Source organism: Lissotriton vulgaris, chromosome 12, assembly GCF_964263255.1.
Source record: "Lissotriton vulgaris chromosome 12, aLisVul1.2, whole genome shotgun sequence".
Lineage (NCBI taxonomy): Eukaryota > Metazoa > Chordata > Amphibia > Caudata > Salamandridae > Lissotriton > Lissotriton vulgaris.
Window position 1 is genome coordinate 759,033,230 of NC_141700.1, and position 20,399 is coordinate 759,053,628.

At 47.4% G+C, this 20,399-nt stretch overlaps 1 protein-coding gene across 1 annotated transcript in view; it reads right to left on the bottom strand.

The window, feature by feature from the left end:
* DNAH2 (dynein axonemal heavy chain 2) overlaps positions 1–20,399 on the bottom strand; it is a 2,538,822-nt gene that overhangs the window by 1,276,288 nt on the left and 1,242,135 nt on the right. The window contains exon 40 of the mRNA XM_086946066.1: positions 17,373–17,525. Within this exon, the coding sequence (XP_086802192.1) occupies positions 17,373–17,525 (153 nt within the window). The remainder of the gene's footprint in view (positions 1–17,372; positions 17,526–20,399) is intronic.

The window sequence follows — 20,399 nt, forward strand, 5'->3', positions numbered from 1 at the left end:
TATCAACAGAGTGAAATTTATATTAAAAGATAGATAATAGAGACAAATAATCCACAGGCAACAGTAAGAAAACAGTATGTGACTATAGCGGAATCATACCCTTAGAAAACCAACAGCAGCCAACCCATCAGAGTAATGCAAGTTACCTATAAGACCACAATTAAACAATGGTAGCATAAAATTGAATACGATATCAAGATAGCCTAACTAAAACTGACCTCTGCAGAAGACCTTGCTTTATGAATAGAGACCATCTACTGTTGGTCTGGTAAAAGACCAAAACCTAAAACTTTAAAAAACACACAATTCCAAACTACAAGAATCCAACCCCTGAAAAAGGCAAACATTAATTTATCTACTTCGCAATGTGTGAACCCAACTTATAGCCCCTAGAGACAGGAAATAAGGAAAAGAGGTGTCTGCCAGCAACTATAGACAGGTAGATAATGAAAGGAATTTACCTCTTAAGAAAGCAACGATCCTGAATGCAAGGAATTAAAGAACTTGACCCACACACCCAGCCCTTCAAGGATCAACCTATATTAATTCTTCAAAGAGAAGAAATGGTACACCATTAGAGGGAAATATTTATCCGAAACAAAGAAAATCTTTAGCAATAGCTCACAGAGTTATGACAATCTAGAAAAATGCAACACTTTAAATAACCTTTTCTAATAGAAGGAATACAATTGCCTAAGATACTATATCTGTCGGAAGAGATATATTAACCTGATATAATACCAGGAAAGTAGCAATCAGTTCTGCTGAGAGAACATGACCATGCTCAATAGCACTGACCATAAGACCGACCCTGAATAGCAATATAATGTCAAAAACATGTAGAAAACCTAATCTATCACGTGAATGTAAGGCAAGTACTATGGAAAAAGCCAATGCCACATGTAGGAAGGTAGGATCCTTCTAGCATTGTTAGCCCAAATTATTGGCTGGTGTCAGTGTGGTTTTGACCTAGTCTGACTGGGGTCCTGCTAATTGGGAGCCAAGGCACTGTGCTTTCTCCCTGAATTGGCCTTGGTAAGAAAATAAGTTACTTACCTGTAACTGCAGTTCTCCAGTATTGGAAGCTTTCATAGATTCACATACCTGAATCATTTCCCCGACGTAGAGACGGGAGTCTCCGGTATATAAAAAAGCTATGCTTAGCAGTATAGCTGACTGAAAAAAGGCCTAGGCCCATTTCCCTTTTGTAACCTATAACCTTTGTTATGTACAAAAGGACCAAACTTTTCCCTTCGCCAATCAGAGCTCCCTACCCTCTAGAACCCTCCTGAGAGAACCTTTTGCCCCTCAGATTTTCGGGCACTTGTGCAATAACACTCTTTGTGCCTAATCTGAGGTGAGCCTCTCAGGGGAGGAGGGTGGGCGTATGTGAATCTATGAAAGCTTCCAATACTAGAGAACTACAGTTACAGGTAAGTAACTTGTTTTCTTACTCCAGTATTGGAGCTTTCATAGATTCACATACCTGAATCAGAATAGCGAGCAGTAAATCATAGCACATTTTGTTTTATCACCTACTTCTCCCAAACAGGTAACATATGTCATTCTCTCGTAGCAATAGCTGTATTAAAAAATGTTCATAAATGTTAAAACAAACAGTGTACAATAAAAAATTTGCTTATCTTACCAACCAAGGAAGGCTCACCGGTATTGGAATAGGTTCCTCAGTACAGCTTGTCCCACTGCTACATCGCGTCTGGCGTGGACGTCGAGGCATTAATGTCTGGTAAAGGTATGCGTACTTCTCCAGGTAGCCACTCCTCAGATGTCCTAAATAGAGAAACCTGAAAACAGAGCAGTAGAGGTTGATACCGCTCTTGTTGAATGTGCACGAACACGTGCAGCTAACGGCTTTCCCGCCGCCTGATGACAGAATTGAATGGCGTTTGAGATCCATTGTGCAATTCCCCGTTTCGACAACGGGAATCCTTTCCTGAGGGCACTAAAAGCCACAAACAATTGTGTTGATTTTCTGAAAGTCCTTGTCGTTTGTAAATAAAACTTCGCTGAACATCCAGAGTGTGGAGAGCTCTCTGCCGCTGTAGATGGTTGAGGAAAGAATCTTTTAAGGATCAATGGCTCATTCAAGTGGAAATCCGTTGGCACCTTTGAAATAAATCTTGGATTTGTTCTGAGTACCAACCTGTCCTCTCTGAATTGCAGAAAAGGTTCTTGCATTGTAAGTGCCTGTATTTCTCCCACTCTCCTGGCTGATGTCAGAGCTATCAATAGAGCCACCTTCCAGGACAGGAATTTTAGATCAGTATTATGAATTGGTTCAAATGGTGGTTTCATCAATTGTGATAAAACAATATTCAGTTGCCATAGAGGAGGTGGAGGCCTGACAGGTGGGTATACTCTAAACAACCCCTTCATGAACTGCTTTACAATCCTCTCGGACCACAGAGATGAACCTGTTAAACTTCTCCTGTATCTAGAGATCGCCGCCAAATGCACTTTACTAGAGGCATGGGCCAATCCAGACTTTGCCAGCCTTAGTAAGTATGGGATGATTTGATGTGCCTCTGCTTGTAGAGGATGTAAGTCGTTCTCCTGACACCACAAGCAGAATCTTTTCCATTTCATCCTATATGTCTTATTATTGCTTTCAGCCCTCCCCTTCGCCAGGATATCTCTACATTCTGTCAGAATGTTTAATCAATGAAATTCTCTGTACTCAGGAGCCAGGCTGCTAATTGCAGTGATGTCGGGTCTGGATGCCGCACTTGTCCCTGAGCCATAGTCAAGAGTTCTGGTATTGGCTGTAGACCCATTGGCTCTGTTTCTTGTAAAAGGAGAAGTTCTGTGAACCAGTGCTGCCTGGGCCACTAAGGGGCTATTAGTATTATCCTGCACGGTTCCTTTTTCATCTTCGTGAGTACTGGTGGCAGGAGGGGAATCGGTGGAAAAGCATAGGCAAAGGCGCCTGACCATGCCATCGAAAACGCATTCCCCCACGATAGCCTTTGGTGATGCCAGCTTGCAAAGAATTGGCATTTCTTGTTCTGGGCTGTGGCAAACAGATCCACTGTTGGTACTCCCCATTTGGCAAAGATTGTCAGTAGTGTTTCCTGATCGAGTTCCCACTCGTGGCAGGTCGTCTTTTGCCTGCTGAGAATCACCGCTGTCGTGTTCTGATCCCCTGGAAGAAGTACAGCCTTCAGAGTTACCTTGTGATTTATAGCCCATTTCCATATTTTCTGAGCTTCTCTTGACAGCGAGAGTGATCTTGTGCCCCCCTGTTTGTTTATATAGTGCATTGCGGTTGTGTTGTCTGTCCGCACTAACATCGATCTTCCTTCCACTCTTGGCAGGAAGGCCAACATTGCCAATCCTATTGTCCTTAACTCCAACAGGTTTATGTGAAGGTGTTGTTCCTTTTGTTTCCATCGGCTGCTGACTTGTAACTCTTGGAGGACTGCTCCCCATCCTTCGATAGAGGCATACGTGGTAACCACTAGTGGAGCTGGTTCGGTCAGGAAGGAAAGACCCACCAAGATATTGCTTCTGTGAGTCCACCATGCTATTGCCTGCAACATTGGTTGCTTGACTTTGACCTTGTCCTCGAAGGATTCCTTTGCTTGGCACCACTGTAGATCTAGCGCCTCTTGTAACGGACGCATTCTCAATCAACACAGAGGAATGAGTGGTATGCATGAAGACATCATCCCCAGAAGTGATTTGTATTTTTGGACTGAAAGACACTTTCTTCCCCTGCACTCTTTAGCCAGAGAGATGACCCCCAATTGTCTTTCTATGGTTGGGAATGCCTTGTTTGAGACGTATCCAGGATTGCCTCCAGAAACGTGATCCTTCTGGATGGATGAAGAGACGATTTTTCTACATTTAAAGTCAGACCCAGATCTGCAAACAAGTCCATGCAAGCCAAAGTTAAAGCTTGAGCCTTCTTCTGCGATGGTGCTTTTATCAACCTGTCGTCTAAGTATGAGAATATTTGGTGTTTTTGTCTTCGGAGATATGCTGCCACCGGTGCCAGACAATTTGTAAAAATTCTCAGGGCAGATTTGAGGCCGAATGGCAGCACTTTGAACTGGTAATGTTTTTTGCACACTGTAAATCGAAGGTATTTACTGTGGGAAGGATGGATGGGGATATGGAAGTATGCATCCTGTAAATCTAGTGAGGTCATCTGATTTCCTGGGTTTAAGAGTAGCAGAATATCTTGGAGGGTCACCATTCTGAATGACTTTTAACTGAGATAGGTATTTAGAGACCGTAGGTCCAGGATCAGACGCCACTTGCGAGCATTCTTTCGGATCAAGAATAAACAGGAATAAAATCCTTTCCCTCTTTGGGAGTTCGGTACCGGTTCCATTGCTCCCTTTCAGAGCATTGCCCGAATCTCCCGACGCATAAGAGGTAGGTGTTTGACTTCTTGATTCGTAGGTGGCGTGAGAGGAGGGAAGTGTAGAAATTCTAGAGTATGTCCGAATTTTACTATGTGGAGGACCCATCTGTCCGATGTTATTCTCTGCAAATGACGTAAGTAATAAGTTACTCTTCCACCCAGGGGAGCATTTGACGGGGTAGGAGGATACAAATCCGGAGTTTGAAGGGTGTCATTGTCTTTTGTTGTTGTCTTTACCTGGACGACCTCCTCGTCCTCTGGGAGCGGACTTAGAGTAGTTTCCAGACTGCTTCTGGCAGTATTGCTGCCAGTAGTACTGTGATGAGGAAAAATAGGAGGTGTATCTTCCTTGTTGGTATCCACCTCTGTAAGACGGTTGCCCTCTTCCACGGGTGCCTCAAAAGGGCACCTTTCGATACTGCAACGTACCCAAGGCCTTCGCCGTATCCGTGTCCTTTTTAATACTCTGTAGGGTCTCATCTACCATACGTCCAAATAAATTTTCCCATCAAAAGGTAGATCCAGATTTTTTTTTGGACCTCCGGTCTAAAGGCAGTGGCTCTCAGCCAACCCTGGCGCCGTAAAACTGCTGCTCCTCCTAGGGAACGAAAGGCTGTGGTAGCTATGTCCATGGCACACTCAATGACTTCAGCTGAAGTCCTCTCACCTTCCTGCAGAATCTTCTTCGCCTCCTGTTTACTGTCTTCCGGAAGGAGGTCAACATATGGTGCTATATCGCACCACATCTGCCTGTCATATCTACCCAGGATAGCAAGGGCATTAGCTGCTCGGACTAGGAGAGCTGACATTGAGGAGAATCTTTTACCTGCATTGTCCAAACCCCGTGTTTTCGTGTCCGGAGGTTCAGAAATAGGTGCTGACGGGTTCTTTGATTTTTGTTGAGCTGCCTGCGAAATGATAGAGTCTGGCTTTGGATGGCCCAGCAAACACGCTGGAGCGTCCGAAGGCGCCTTATACTTTTTGTGCAACCTAGCGAGCACAGGTGTAACCGTCGCTGGGGTTGTCATCACTCTTAGACCTTCCTTCCATACATGGTCGATGATTGGTATGGATCTGACTGATTTTTGATAGGGCTCTTTAAAGTCATAAAGAAAACATTCTGCCAGAGTTGTCTTCATAGGCAGCTGAAATCTTTTTGCAGCCCTTTCCATCAAGTTGTGGAATCCACCAATATATCTACTGGTGGAGAATTTGCCGGTCCTTGAGTAGGTGATGGTGGAGATGGGATTAGATAGTCATCCCATTCTTTGTGGGGTTCCGTTAGCTCCCCCTCCTCATGGTCCTCGTCATCCGTGGTAACCAGATTCCTGGTGCTGTTGGACCTGAGGCGTCTGTGGAGTAGTGTCCAGTAGCGATTCTCTGCTGCAGACTGGAGTAGCCGGAATAGAACGGGGACGTGAAAGAGGAACTTCCTGAGAGACTACTGATGGAGGAAACCTTCTTATAATCTTGCAACACTAACTGCAAGTCCATCATCATTGAGGATGGCATAGCAACCATCTCCTCCTGAGGTCCTTGCTGGTAACGATGCTGTGAGAGGCAGTGATATTCTTCATAACCCTCTTCATCATCATCCTCCTGACATTTTACATGGAGTTGCGATGGGCTACTGGCGTACCCGAATGGTCCGTCATCCTCCTCCTCATCCGACTCTTCCTCCTCCTAAAGGTGCGATGGAACCAGAGGAGTAATCTTACTTGTGGAAGTCACAGCTGGTGTGATCTTCTATTTCTGTTTCGCCATCGACACTCCTGTTGACGGTATTGTTGTCGTCGTCGACACTGCACTGGAACCCTTCCTCGCCGACGACACAGTAATAGTCATCGACGTTCCCAGTGAAGACGGCCTGTCTCTCAGGTGGTTTAGAAAGTGAAAACGGACTGAGGTTGGGGTGACAAATGGGCTCAATGAACGCTTGGACCTCTCGTGTTATTTATAAAATACGATAGCAGTGAAACCTTTATAACCACATTGATTGCATTAATAGTAATATGAGTTATGGTTATGAAATGATGTTTATTTTATACTTTATATTTTATACTTTATATTTGATGATATGTTTTGATAAGAATTGTCGAGTTGTCTTGAGTTAGACGTTACTAGGTAAAATACACCTTTCCAACATGGCCGAACCTATTTGTCACCCCAACCTCAGTCCGTTTTCACTTTCTAAACCACCTGAGAGACAGGCCGTCTTCACTTTGGGAGATCACCTTGTTGCATTAATGATGACGGGTTGATCCCGTGGTTGTTCACCTGGCGAGTACTATGCACGTACCTTTTCAACAGCGGTAAGTTGATCAGTTGGGAGTAGAGGGGGGAGTAACAACAGGCTAGATGTATATACAAGACTCAGTTTAGAATGCGAATTTTCAAACGACAACTCGAAGAAATAGTTTATAATGTAATTTTGAGTTTGTTTTTTGTACGACAAAGTTGGCTTGTGGTTCACGGAAACGCACCATGCTCATGTTAGGGGCGATAGCGTGTTTCTAAGTTTTTGTGAGAACTGTCGAATTGATTTTGAGTAGGATTTTGATTTAGTAATAATCATGTGGAACAATGTACTGCATACGTGTGTGCTATTTGAATATATGTTTGTTATAGAAAAGATAGATTGATGGACCCTCATTTATACGTATTATTTCTACAGATTCCCCTGATGAAGTACCTATCAGAGGTACGAAATGCATTGGGAAAAGCCTTATTTATCCACATGGATTTATGGATTTATGGATGTTTAATTATGACATGCTTCAATATGTGAATTTCAACATTTGAAAAATGAGAATAAATCTAAGGATGAATCAATAAGAACAAATTTATTATTTATTGGTCATACATGATCTAAAAACTATACAGATCACAGCGTCGATCCAAAGTAGCAGCGCCCAGAGGGTCGTTCCTAAATTAAAGGGAACGCTTTTTGTTACATGAACAAACACACCTGATGTTCGACTAGGTGATACCTCCGTGGCACGCTTTATCCGCACAATTGTTCGGACTTTCAGCCTGTGCCCAACCGCCCCCCTTGTTTACTGGCGTTGACGCTCCCATCGACGCTGATGCCGTCAACACTATCACAATCAATGGTAGCTTCTGTACCTCCGAGGTCGTTGCCGTAGACTATGACTTCTTCATCGACACTCTCGTCGATGATCCCGTCGTTGATGTTGATTTTTTGCTTTTCTCCTCAGGAATACTAGAGGTTGGCTTCTTGAAGGACTCTTGAATGAAAGGTGGTGTCTTTGAAGGCTCAGAAAAGGCTCTCTTGGATACTTTTTCCTTAGAAGTGTGTCCTTTGCTCGACATCTCTCTTGGCTGAGGAGATTTGGAAGGACTACGCCCTGAAGACCCTTGAGTGGTCTTTTTTAGGGCCTTCTCAGGACGTTCCCCTGAGGAAAGAGCCTCCTAGACGAAGAGGAGGATTCTGTGTCACTATCACTAGAAACCACCTCCTTTCTGGCCTTGATCTTCTGAAACCAAATTAAAAGGTGTCCCTCACGATCTCTAAGGGTCTTGCTAGAGAAAGTGCAACATACCTTACAATCCTTTGCTTGGTGGTCCGGATAAAGACAATAAATGCAGTCTTCATGTGGGTCATCAGTGCAGAGTCTCTTTTTAGATCAGGTGGCACAGGCTTTAAAAAGACCCTTTTTCTCTTTTCCAGACATTCTACAGGATGTAGATGAGAAACAGGTCACACGATTCGCAAATCCACAAGTAAATAGAATGAGGAGGAGGAGCCAAGATGGCGACCTGAACGGACGCTCGCTTCCCGGCTCCGCAAGCTTGTGCGTTCCGCACCTATATCCTGACCGCAAATCCGGCCTCGCACCGCAGCGGAACATTGCCACGACAGCACTGAAACTCCCAGTGCTCCACTGAAGTCCCTACCTGCCAGATTTCCGGAGATATCGTCGTGACGGGCGGCGGTCTCCGTATCCAAGCTCTGAGACCAGTGTCGCTCCCTGCCACCGTGGACCTCCAGACCGGCTGCAGTCCGCCGAGTCCTGGAAGCGTGGATCCATTTTTTTGTAGCACCGTCGCTGGGGGAGTCGGACAGATCCCTTTCGATGCACCTGGACGCCCCGACCTGTGAGATCGGTACACGGTGGTGAAGTGTTCCTTTGTTGCGATCGTCCCCCTGGCTGAGGCTGACCTGCGCTGTCCAGTGTGAGGGGGTCGCCCCTGGATTGCCCCGACTTGCATCACGGCGGCAGTGCTCTATTCCTTACAACGCTCCGGAATCGTGCGACAAACTTGCCCGGACCCGAACCCTCTGGGACTGAATTCGCCCCCTTCCTGTTGTGCACTTCCCAAGGCATTGGAAATGGCGGCTGCCCTCTCTGTAGCGGTGACTGTACTCTCGCCTCATACCAGCAACCCCCGGCCCGACAGCGAACTGGGAGCTGCTCTGCACGCAACGTCTCGCGCTGAGGAGCAGCAGTGCTTGCAGACGGAGCCGACCTGCCGGGATATCTTTAATGCACTAGTTGAGCTCAGGGCGGAGTGGCGAGCGCTCTCCGGCACGATGGGAGACGATGCAGCACGGCGGCCGGAATGGGTCCGACCGGCCAACTCTCGGCGCTGCACTAAATCGACTTTGTCAGTCGCGGAAGGGGATGTCGGGGTGCCGAGCACTGAAAAGGAGGTGAAGATTATCTCTCGATGCCACGACTCCTGTGAATGGCAGTCCGACAGTGCTACCGGGGATACATTGTTGCAAATATCAACGGAATCCGTGACTTTGTTTGTGGGGATGTTGCTGTTTCCCCAACCTCCATTCACGCTGCAACTGTATCCCCTTGAGCTTACTGCCTCCCAAGTACCTCTTTCCCAGCGACGGAAGGTATGTCAATTTGTGATTTTGGGGGTACTTCTACTGCTTGCCTGTGGCTCGGCTGATGCCTGTGGACCTCCATTTTGTCCCTACCTCCCACTTCTTCATCGACGGTGGCCATTTTACTTCCCGGCTTGGTTTGGATCGGGCCCTCCTCGGACGCTGTGCTTAGAGGGACTGTCGCGTTCTGGCCAGGGCTGAAAAACTCTGTTTAATGACCGGGACTGACAGGCTGGCGGGGACTCGGATTGGAACACCTATAACTACGCGTTGGATTGTGCGAACCGGAATGTCTCGCCCCGTTTCATACCGTAAATGAGACTGTTATTGTTTCTCTATTTCACGGGGTGGGATGGACTGCATGGCGGGATTGTCCGGGAATGACTGTATTGGGCCCTCCTCCGGCTTTCTAGTATGGGTTATTTCCTTCTTTTTTCTTTCCTTTGTCTCTTGTTCCTATATTTCGGGTATTCTACTGGGCGACAGACACACTGCAAGGGGGGGGGGGGGTAGGCCGTAGCCTCTGCATGCGTGTAGGGTGGGGGGATTAAATGTATGTTGTTTCGTTTCTATGGGCCTTCATTTTCTTCTTTTCTTTCACCTTTTCTCGTCTTCTTTCTGTCCTTGGGCTATTGTTTGGCTTGAAGCTGGGTGGGTTCCTGTCGACATTCGTCGTATTGCTTGCTTAATTATCCTGTTGTGACCTTTGCGATGCCACTAGTTTGATTGCAACGTTACTCTGTCTCATGGGACTCGCCTGCTGATCGCTGACCACCTGTTCTGTAGTGGGACTGACTGGACAATGGCTCTCCTGGACCTAATTTTTGTTATTGCTTTTATAAAACTTTAAATTAACCTCACTTTTCCTGCATATCGGCAGTACAGCATGGCCCAGTGTAACTTCAATTGATTGTCTATTAATATCACCCTACTGTCGATGTACCGTATGGTTTGCAACAGTGCTTACAGGTTTGTGGCCGGCCAGGTGGTTGTAGGCCCGTATTTGTTCGCTGTTTATGCACAATAAAGGTTTCCAAAAATAAAAAAATAAAAAAAAAAGAAAATAGAATGAAATCAAGCTTCTAAAAAGTTAGAAATCCAGAGTTTGAGCAAAGCTCAAAGGAGACTCCCTAGCACAACGTGCTGGTTGAAAATCTGAGGGGCAAAAGGTTCTCTCAGGAGGGTTTTAGTGGGTGAGGAGCTCTGATTGGCTAAGGGAAAAGTTTGGTCCCTTTTTTCCATAACAAAGGTTATGGGTTACAAAAGGGCTTTTTTCAGTTAGCTATACTGCTAAGCATTGCTTTTTTATATACCGGAGACTCCCGTCTCCACGACGGGGAAATGATTCAGGTATGTGAATCTATGAAAGGTCCAATACTGGAGTAACTACCTTTGTACACCCACAATTTGCTACTGGTGTACCCTTGTAAGTCCCTAGTATATGGTACCAAGGTACTCAGGGCATAGGTACACTAGGGGACTCCAATGGGCTGCAGCCTGCATTGTGCCACCCATGGGAGTCCACTAAAAACTTAGACTACAGGCCTGCTATTGCAGCCTGTGTAGGTTGGTACTTGCACCTCTCCCAACAGATATGTTTCCTTATATCGGAGGTCACTGCAATTAAAACCTATACGTCACCCCTATGGCAGGCTCTTCAGTCCTGAGGGAAGTGTGCTTGGTTATAAGTGAGAGGGTGCCCCAGCATGAGCAGGACACCCTTACAAACCCCAGAGTCGATTCTCAATTCTTCGGGCTTTGTTAGTGCGGTCAGCCATTATAAAACATATAGTGGACTTCAGTCAATACAAGATGTCTAACTATATAGTTGCTGCACAGAAACCGGTCATCTTTGGTATCCAACAAGTAGCAATCATACCCCAACACCGATTCCAGTGTTGGAAGTATGATCTCATTTACTGGGGTCTCCCTTGGGGTATCCCCCTGTACTCCCAGTAACAGCCTTTCAGGGTCTGACAGAAAACTAGTGCTGCTGCCGACCACAGACCCGAATCTGCTATCCTGTTACTGAGCCAGGCTTGAGCAGGGAAAGGTAGAGCAATAGGTTTCCTGTCAAAGGGAGGTGTGACCACCTCCCACACAGGACTTAAGTGTATTGGGCTGGGGTGTGGGTGCTTGCCAGAGCAACCACACTGCTTTGAAGGGTACATTTGGTGCCCTCCTTTCATACTCCAGTTTGAACCTGCTAAGGGAGCCCTTGTCTCCCGCTATGGTGCTAAACATGACAAACTACATGGGATTATCATCCCCTTTGTCCAGCCGCTTCTCTGGGAGAGACCCTAGAGTCGCTCTAACGCTTTCCCGAGGGTACTTGAGGGCTTACCTGTGGGTGGCTCTTCAGATGTGTTGTGGTACAAGACTCATGCATGAAACCACGTCACTCATCAAACATCTGGACACTTGGACTTCGCTTGAAACCGGGACTGCACCAAGGAAGACTCCTTCTGCTTCTGGTCTCGCTGTTCTGCAAGTCTTCTTGGTCGTTTGTGTCTCAGCTTCTTCCAGGATCTTTGACAGGCCTATGGGCATCAAGGACACCAGAAGTAATCTCCCTTTGACTGTAGGAGTCACTCCCCTGCATCTGCAGGCACCGCAATGAAGCTGACCGGTCTGCTGCTCCTGACGTCCCACGAACTTCGAAAGGCTCAGCAACAGAGGTGGTGGTTCTGCAACTCCTTCAAGGCCTGACCTGTACTCTGCAACTTTGAGGTCAGTATCCCTCTTCGGAACCGCTGGGACCAAACCCCTGTGCACCGCGTTGACTTGCCTTTTGCCACGGCCTGTTGGCTCTGCACTCCAGAGATCTTCAGGCGACAAGAAGCTCCAGCATCTATTTCTGCCAAGTATAACGTCCTCACTGCTTCCTCTGTACTGTGGGCCTTCCTTCTTGGTGAGCTGCTTGAGGTCATACAGAGTCAGTCTAGGAGTGCTTGGAGGCTGTGGCTGCCGAGGGCAGGATGGCGGACTACTTCTGGCTTCCATTACTAGGACGGAATGAACCGCGTCCATGTCCAGCACAACCAGGGAAGTCTGCGCAGGACGGTGGCTGGGATAGGGCTGAAGCAGATGGAACTTCCTTCCGTTGCTACGAAAGGGCCAAAAGCTAGACTGGCCACAAGGTGTTGCAGAAAGGCTCAAGGATCTGGCCATAGCAAAAGAATCCTTGAACTGTTCCAGGGCTGAGTATGCCTTCTTACCAAACAGATGGGATCCATCAAAGGGCATGTCCATCAAATTAGCCTGGATATCGGTAGAACAACAAGATGATCTAAGCCTGGCATGGCACTGTAAGGCCACCGTAGATTAAATCGCTCTGTCCAGTGAATCACTTGTATCAAGTCCACACCTTATGGTGGATTTTGATGCATCTCTCCTCCCCTTACCTGCCTAGGAGAGCACAGCTCAGGCCTCCTCCAGGACTTGTGGCATCACCTGCGCAACTGTCTGCCAAAAGCATGCAGTATTCACCAACAGCAATGCCAGACTAGAGGCTGAAAACATCTTCCCAAGTGATTCCAACCTCTTGGATTCCCTGTCCGGAGGAGCGGAAGGGAACGCACCCATGAGAGGTAAAAGCCTGCACCACCAACCTTTCAGGGTTGTGGTGTTGGCGGAGGAACTTTGGGTTGCACAGACTGGGTGACGGCGGCATGCTACTGTCCTATTCACAACAGCCCCTGTGCTAGGCTTGGAGGAAATCTGTCAGTGCTTCATTAATAAGCAGAAGGGGTTCAGAGGTGGAAGCCCTTATCTGAAGCACTTCAGTGAGGAGATTAGTCCTGACCTGCATAGAGGGAAACTCCAGTCCAAGGACCTCAGCTACACTCCTTACCACCATGGCATAAGATGTCCACTCCTCCATAGTCACAGTGCGTCAAGTAGAGTGAGCTTGGAGGCGCGCCTACTGCCCTTCTTATAAACTACGCTACACTTCCATCCTCAATGAATATAAAAGAGATATTCTCCTCGCCAAGACATCCTACTTCTCAGGGAGAATTCTCGCTGCAGAGAACCAGCCAAAAGAAATATTCACCACAATTCGCGAGTTGGCTTCTTCTGACAGGGCCTCCCCTAAAATTCCCCCTTCCCAACCCCTGTGCAACTCTCTCAATGACTTTTTGATTGAGAAAGTTGCACTTATCAAGGCCAAGATTCCTCTACCCTCCCCTACCTTTTGCGATCCCCAGCCGCCCCCAACTTCGTCCAGTCTGACCCACTTACCCCCTCTGACAAAACAAACTTTTCTCCCCTTGCTGACCCGCGTCAAGTCAGGATCCCCTGCGGACATCGCCCCGGAGCATGTCCTCCGTAAGATCTTCACTGATTGTCCTCTCCCCCCCTTACTTTTTTGAACTACTCCCTTAAACTGGGCACCGTACCGGTCCCCCACATAGCGGCCACCATCATCCCTATTCTAAAAAAACCCGGGGCTGACCCCGTCTCTCCCTCAAATTACCGCCCCATTTCACTTCTCCCCTTTTTGGCCAAAGTCCTTGAGGCCTATGTCACCCAGGTTCTCAGCGCCTTCGTGGAGGAGAGTGGGGGCCTCGCTCCCCGTCAGGCAGGCTTCCGACCCGGGCACTCTACCGAGAAGGTTGTCATCTCCGTGATGGACGAGCTAAGAGAGGGGTTAGACACCAACACCCCCCAGGCCCTCGTTCTTTTAGATCTTTCCGCTGCCTTTGACACGGTTGATCATTCCATCCTTCTCACCCGTGTCAAGGCGGCGGGCATCGGGGGCCCAGCCATGACCTGGATCAACTCCTTTTTAATAGATCACACCCAGGCAGTTCACCTTGCCGAATTCTCTACCCCCCCTCGTCCGGTCCAATGCGGTGTTCCTCAGGGCTCCTCTCTTTCTCCCTTATTATTTAATCTTTACATCTTTCCACTCATCTTTGCACTACAGCAAATAGAGGTCATCGTGTACAACTATGCTGACGACCTCCAACTTATCTTCCACCTTTCTCACTCCCCTGCTAGTATTCACAACTTTCAATATGTCATGCTGTTCATTGGAGATTGGATGAACTGCAACCATCTTAAATTAAATCCGGACAAGACTGAACTTGTCGTCACTGGTAGCACTCCCAGTCCTTGGTCCCCCAACTTCTGGCCTCCCTCCCTGGGCACTCCCCCCACACCCTCATCCTCAGTCAAAACACTTGGTATTTCACTTAATCAACACCTCACTCCTCATTCCCAGATCAGCTCAGTAGTCTCCTCCTGCTTTTTTGCCCTCCGCACTATAAGGAAAATCTCCCGGGTTCTTTTCTCTCCCCGCTTTAAAGCTGATCCTAATGGCTATGGTCCTTTCTCGGCTGGACTACGGGAACATAGTATATGCTCTCCCTGTATATGCCCTCCGCTGCCTTCAGCTAGTCCAAAATCAGGCTGCCCGCCTGATCTATGGGCTGCCCAGATTCCACCATACCACTCCCCTACTTAAATCTTTACATTGGTTGCCAATCAAAGAACGGGCCCTCTTTAAGTTGGGCTGCACCACCTTCCAGGCCATAGCGGGGACTGCTCCAGCGTTCATCCGCAATCAATGTCTACTGTCCCAATAGAGAACTCCGCTCCGCTGCCAAATTCTTTCTTTCTGTACCCCGATTTAAAAAAAGCAGATCAGGTGGTCTGAAATTTGCTGTTCTAGCCCCTACCTTTTGGAATTCTCTTCCCTTGCATATCAGATCTGTTCCCTCCTACCTCGAATTCCGCAGGGCTCTTAAGACTTACCTGTTTTCACATGCCTTCCCACCCCAGTAATTTCTCTTTTCCTAGCTTCTGGGTTAAGCATCCTCTAGCGCCATGAAACCGCTGGGTATACGTGCGCTATATCAATTACTGTAAATTCAAAATTCAAAATACAGGTGTTGGAGAAAGCATGTCAGTATCTGGAGATGTATCCAGTTCACTGGATTCCCCAAGTTCCTCATATCAGTCCATCTGCTCTGCAGACACATCCTGGCATTCTAAACGGTCTATAGACCCCTCCCAGTCCTCTCCCGTACCAGAAACATCATAAAAATGCTCAGGCTACAACATAGGTTCTACCTGCGCCGGATTCTACCTTGAACGACACTGATCCGACTCTATGTTGTCAGGGATGAGTATGGTGCTGGAACGGCTGGTGAGCGTCGGCAGCTCTGTAGGTTTCGACTTTGGGTCCGACACACGGGAAGGTTGCTTTGGCACGACTGGCGTCGTCTGGGATCTGGATTCAGATCCCTGAGGTCCCACCGGCATTGTGGCCGGAGCAGACAGCATTGAATCCGATGAAGCAACTTATGACCCCTTGGGGCCCAAAGGCTAACCAAAGGGGTCAGCCTGATCAAAAACATGGTGCATGGCCTCCTCGAGCTCTTTAATTTGAACAGGGGTTGCTCTGGCTCACGGAAAGGGAGGGAGGCATGAATAGACCCTGGCTTCGCAGAACCGTGCCTAGAGCGTCGGCGCTCCTTACCTCATTCGTCGACAGACGACAGTCGAGGTGAAGACGAAGTCTGCTTGGACTTCTTCTTCTTGTGCCTCATTTCCAAGTGTCCTGAGGACCTCTAGTGGGAGAAAGAGGACTTAGGGCTCCGGGAGCGGTCTCACGACCTCCTCTTCTTCGATCGGGACCGGGATTTCCGCGGAGTCTTGTTGGATGGTGTCGACTGCCCAGCCCGGCATCAAGGGGCTTCACAGCCCACTCCCACAAGGAGTTTGGAGCCATGGCCCGACAGTGCGAGCACGACTTTGAGTCGTGGTTGTGCTTGAGACACCAAAGGCTTGTGGGTATCGGTGACCGACATGGCGTGAAGACAAGTGCAGTATGGTTTAAATCATATCTTACTCAAAGACAACCATTGACACACGATGGAAAAGCGTCTGAAGTCAACAAAAAAATCAAAAAAGGCCTGTCAAAAAGTGATGGTAGGGATAGCTCTTCCCAGATCAGCACTTAAATGGCACGGAAAGAAAAGAACTGACGGCCGCGCGCCGGGGTGGCACATATATAAGTTACTGAGGCGTCACCAAGTCGAGCCAAATGGAGCCAGCAGAAGGCGCGCGCAAGGGCCATTGCTCGAGCAAAAGTTTCCAAATCCAGCCTGATGCCTAGAAAATTCTACGGTAAGCAATCTGCAGCTTGAAGTCTCGATCAGATTTGAAGTATTTTTATATATATACTATATGGTTCTCTCTCCTCTAACTTATATCCTAAGGTTGAACTTGCAAAACAAGCTGCTTAACACTCCTTCAAGATAAGCCTAAAGGCTGCTCTCCACAGCTGCCACTTTGATAGCTTTCTATCGGTATCAAATATAGCTAAAATTACCATCAGGGTTGCCTAGATTAGTGCAAGGTGCATTACTTAAATAATTGTGCACCATATACTAAGCTAGCCTCATACAGTGATTACCTGGATGGGCCAGGCTGGCCCTAGTGTAGAGCGCTGGGAGATGAGAGATGGATGTGGCTGAATGGGCAGTAACTAAGGAGAGAAGTTTAAAAAAATGTAGGAATGATGAACGGGCGGAGGAGGGTCTGGGTGGAACTCCTTAGAAGGTTTGTACATCCAATGGGCTCTCAGGTATTTTTTACAACTGAGGATGTCATCTCCACTGACACTGATGGATAACAATCCAATTGGAAGTGACGGGAGAAGAGGTTTAATCTGAGTGTATTGTTCCTGTGTTTCTGTGTGGCACGATCTGTATCCTTTCACCTTTCTGTCAAAAGGTTATAGATCACTATTGTTTCTGCTTTTACTTTGCTGAAACCAATAAAAAATGTCTTCAGAAAAAAAAAACTTTTCCAAAATACCAGGTAAAGCTATGACTAATGTTACGGTTTACAAAACATTTTTTTAGATGTAAAAATAGTATTTCCTTAAAACTTTATGTAAAAGTGTTTACAAGCAATGGATTGAGCCTGATGCCATTCTAACATTGTGAGCTTTGGGGCAATCCCAACAAACTCCTGGAGAACAAAGGGTAATATAAGGCAAACCTAAATTTCACAGTACTGAGTGTGACAAGTGCTCACTATTTGCTCATCCCGTTCAACAAAAAAGTGGTTTAACAGTGAATGAAATAGTTGTCAGGATCTTACCTCCTCATCAGACAGATCTGGTCGGACCCGGCGTTTCTTTCCAGCATAGCGGAGCAGAGAGGTTAGTGCTCTTAAGCCAAAGTCGTAGTGATCCTGCTTTGACAGTTGCTGGACGGCCAAGGAATAAAGTGTGTAGACTTTCTTAGCTAAGATCTATAAAAAGACAACAAATGAAAATCAGGAGAAACTTAAAAACTTGATTTCAGGTAAAATTCTCCAGGTGAATAGTAGAAAGAAAATAAGTTAGCTACCTGTAACTGTAGTCCTCCAGTTTTGGAATTTTTCGTAGACTTGAATCATTCCCAGTCGTCGAGCCAGGAGTCCCACAGTGCCTTAGAAAAGCTGTGTAATGATATGAAGAAAGACCCTAGGCCCTTCAGTTTAGTAACATTACCTAGTCTTTTTTTTAACCCCTTCCGTGTGGGGCTCGTTCAGGGGACGTCGCATGCACGACCTCGGTAGTGCTGCGCACGTCTGCTGAACGTTCCGGCCCTGCCCGCGCAATAGAGAGTTCCGCACCAGCGCGGAACGTTTGGCGCAGCGGAGGGGTTAAAAAGAGACCAAATTTAGGTTTCAACCAATCAAGTTGAACTACCCTTTGGAACATTCCAGTGAGGCACTCCATCCCTCAGATTTTTAGAGCACGAAGGTACATAAACACCCATTGAGAGAGAAGGTGTGCCTCCCAGGGGAGGAGGGTGGGTCACATGTCAATCTATGAAAGATACTGGAGAACTTCAGGTATAGGTAAGTAACTTATTTTCTTACTGCCGAGTTGGATCTTTCATAGATTTACATGCTTAAATCTGATTAAATAGCAGTGGTATAGCACATTTTAAACTCATATACGTATAGAAACATTCATATAAATACATTCATATATATCCTGGAGGAAAGTGCCCCATTTTGCATTGTTATCCCCCACTTTTTGCCTGACATCTGATGTCTTATGACTTGATGTGGCCTGGGTCCGTGCCAATCAGGTTCCCAGGGCCAGCATTCTTTCCCAAAACTGTACCTTTGTACCCACAATTGGCACATCTCTGACCACAGGTAAGTCCTTTGTAAAATAAATACCATGGGTACCAAGGGCACTGTGACCAGAAAAGGCCTTTAAAGGCTGCAACACCTTGTGTGCCAACCTTAGAAACGCTGTACCTTAACATCCACACACCGCCATTGCAGGCTGCATGTTTGGGGGCAGAGAAAAGTGAAGAGCCGACATGTCACACATCCCCGTGTGCCACACCTGCAACCCACTGCCTGAAGCCTAGGTAAGTGACCCCTCTAGCCACATCGCTGCGTGCAGGATTCCCCTCCTGTACTGGACCACAATTAAAACGGGTGTGGTCATGACGAGCTCCGCTTGTCATGAGCACACGAGCACTGTGCTCGTCATGAGCATGGAAGGGGCTAGCAGGGTGCAGTAGCCCTCAGGTGAGGGTACAGTGGCATGAGCCCTGCCACCTACGGTGTCTAGTCTATTCTTAGGCATTGTAAGTGTAGTAAAGCCATATAAGTATATGGTCTGGTAGTTGATCATCATGAACTCGATGTACGAGTTACTTACCTTCGGTAACGATGTATCTGGTAGAGACAATTCTAGCTGCAGATTCCTTAATGTAGAATTACCTCCAGGAGTGAGACTGGATCCGGAAAACTCTTTTTTGCCCAAGCATCCTTGCGCGCCGGGGTCAACCCCGTGGCAACCAGATCAGAGGGGCACAGGAGCACCCAAGGCCCAACCTCCAAAGTGCCAAAGAGGAGGGAAGGAACAAGAGCATGTCAAATGACCCTGTCAAAAGAACGAAAGAATGCACTCACAGAAGACCTAGCGAGTGCAGAACCCAAAGGTCCTTGCAGAACGGGGGGAAAAGGCTGGCCGTGAAGGAATTTTCGGCTAGAATCATCTCTACCAGATGTACGAGTTACTTACCTTCGGTAATGATGTATCTGGTAGAGACGATTCTAGCTGCAGATTCCTTAACATAGAATTATCCCCAGGCGTGAGACTGGATCCGGAAACTTTTTTGCCCAGCATCCCTGCACGCCGGGGGGACAACATCACGCTGCTCCACCTAGGCGTCGCCCGAGTACGTGACATCAGCGAGGTCACATAAGTCCTGCCCCGGCGCGCCTACGTCAGTTTTCTCCAGATAACTTTTCCGCGCCCCAACGCAGAGGGAACAGTGTGCAAAAAGAGCAGAACAATTGGAAAAGGAATGGTGACGAACAACACCATAAGGAGCAGTGTCAACGCTGCAGCAGCCAAAGGCAGGGAAAAGAAGAAGAAAAAGAAGAACAGAGCACAGCCCTGAGCAGCCACCCTGCCAGGATGCGGACAGCACCCGCTGGAGATAAGGAACACATGCAAAATGTCCCGTCAACATGTAGCAGGACTACAACCCCAACCAGGAACAACAAAGGGGAATTGGTGTCAAGACAAACAGGAACGACAACTTCCAAGGGAACCCCAGCACAGAGTTATGTTATGTTATATTATCAGTGCTTATATAGTGCACAGCTGCCCCAGCAAAGGGGGGTCCCGGTGCATCTAGCCTCAGAAAACAGGCCTAACCACCATAACAGAACAACACCGACAAAAAGAGAGAAGACCAAGGAGAACTAAATTGAAGGAAAAAGAAAAGTTTTGATGGGTTTTCTAAAGTCCAGCAGACACTCCAAACTACGTATCTGAACAGACAGGGAATTTCATAACTTGGCCGTCAAGCAGGGAAAGGAGTGCGACCCCCCCCCCCCCCCCCAAAAAAAGGAACAAGGGCAAAGGCACGGACAGATTACCCCAAAGCAGAGGGTAGCAGAGGGGCCAGAACCCTTAGTAGCCAAAGGGGGGAGGGAGGGTAGGGTAGAAAGTGAAGGCAAGCCCCTAACCTGGGCCACAGCAGGGGGGCACAGGAGTACATATAAACCCATCCTCCAAAGTGCCTAAGAGGAGGAAGAAACAAGAAACAAGACATTCATCCTGTCAAAAGAGCGAAAGAATGCACTCACAGAAGACATAGCCAC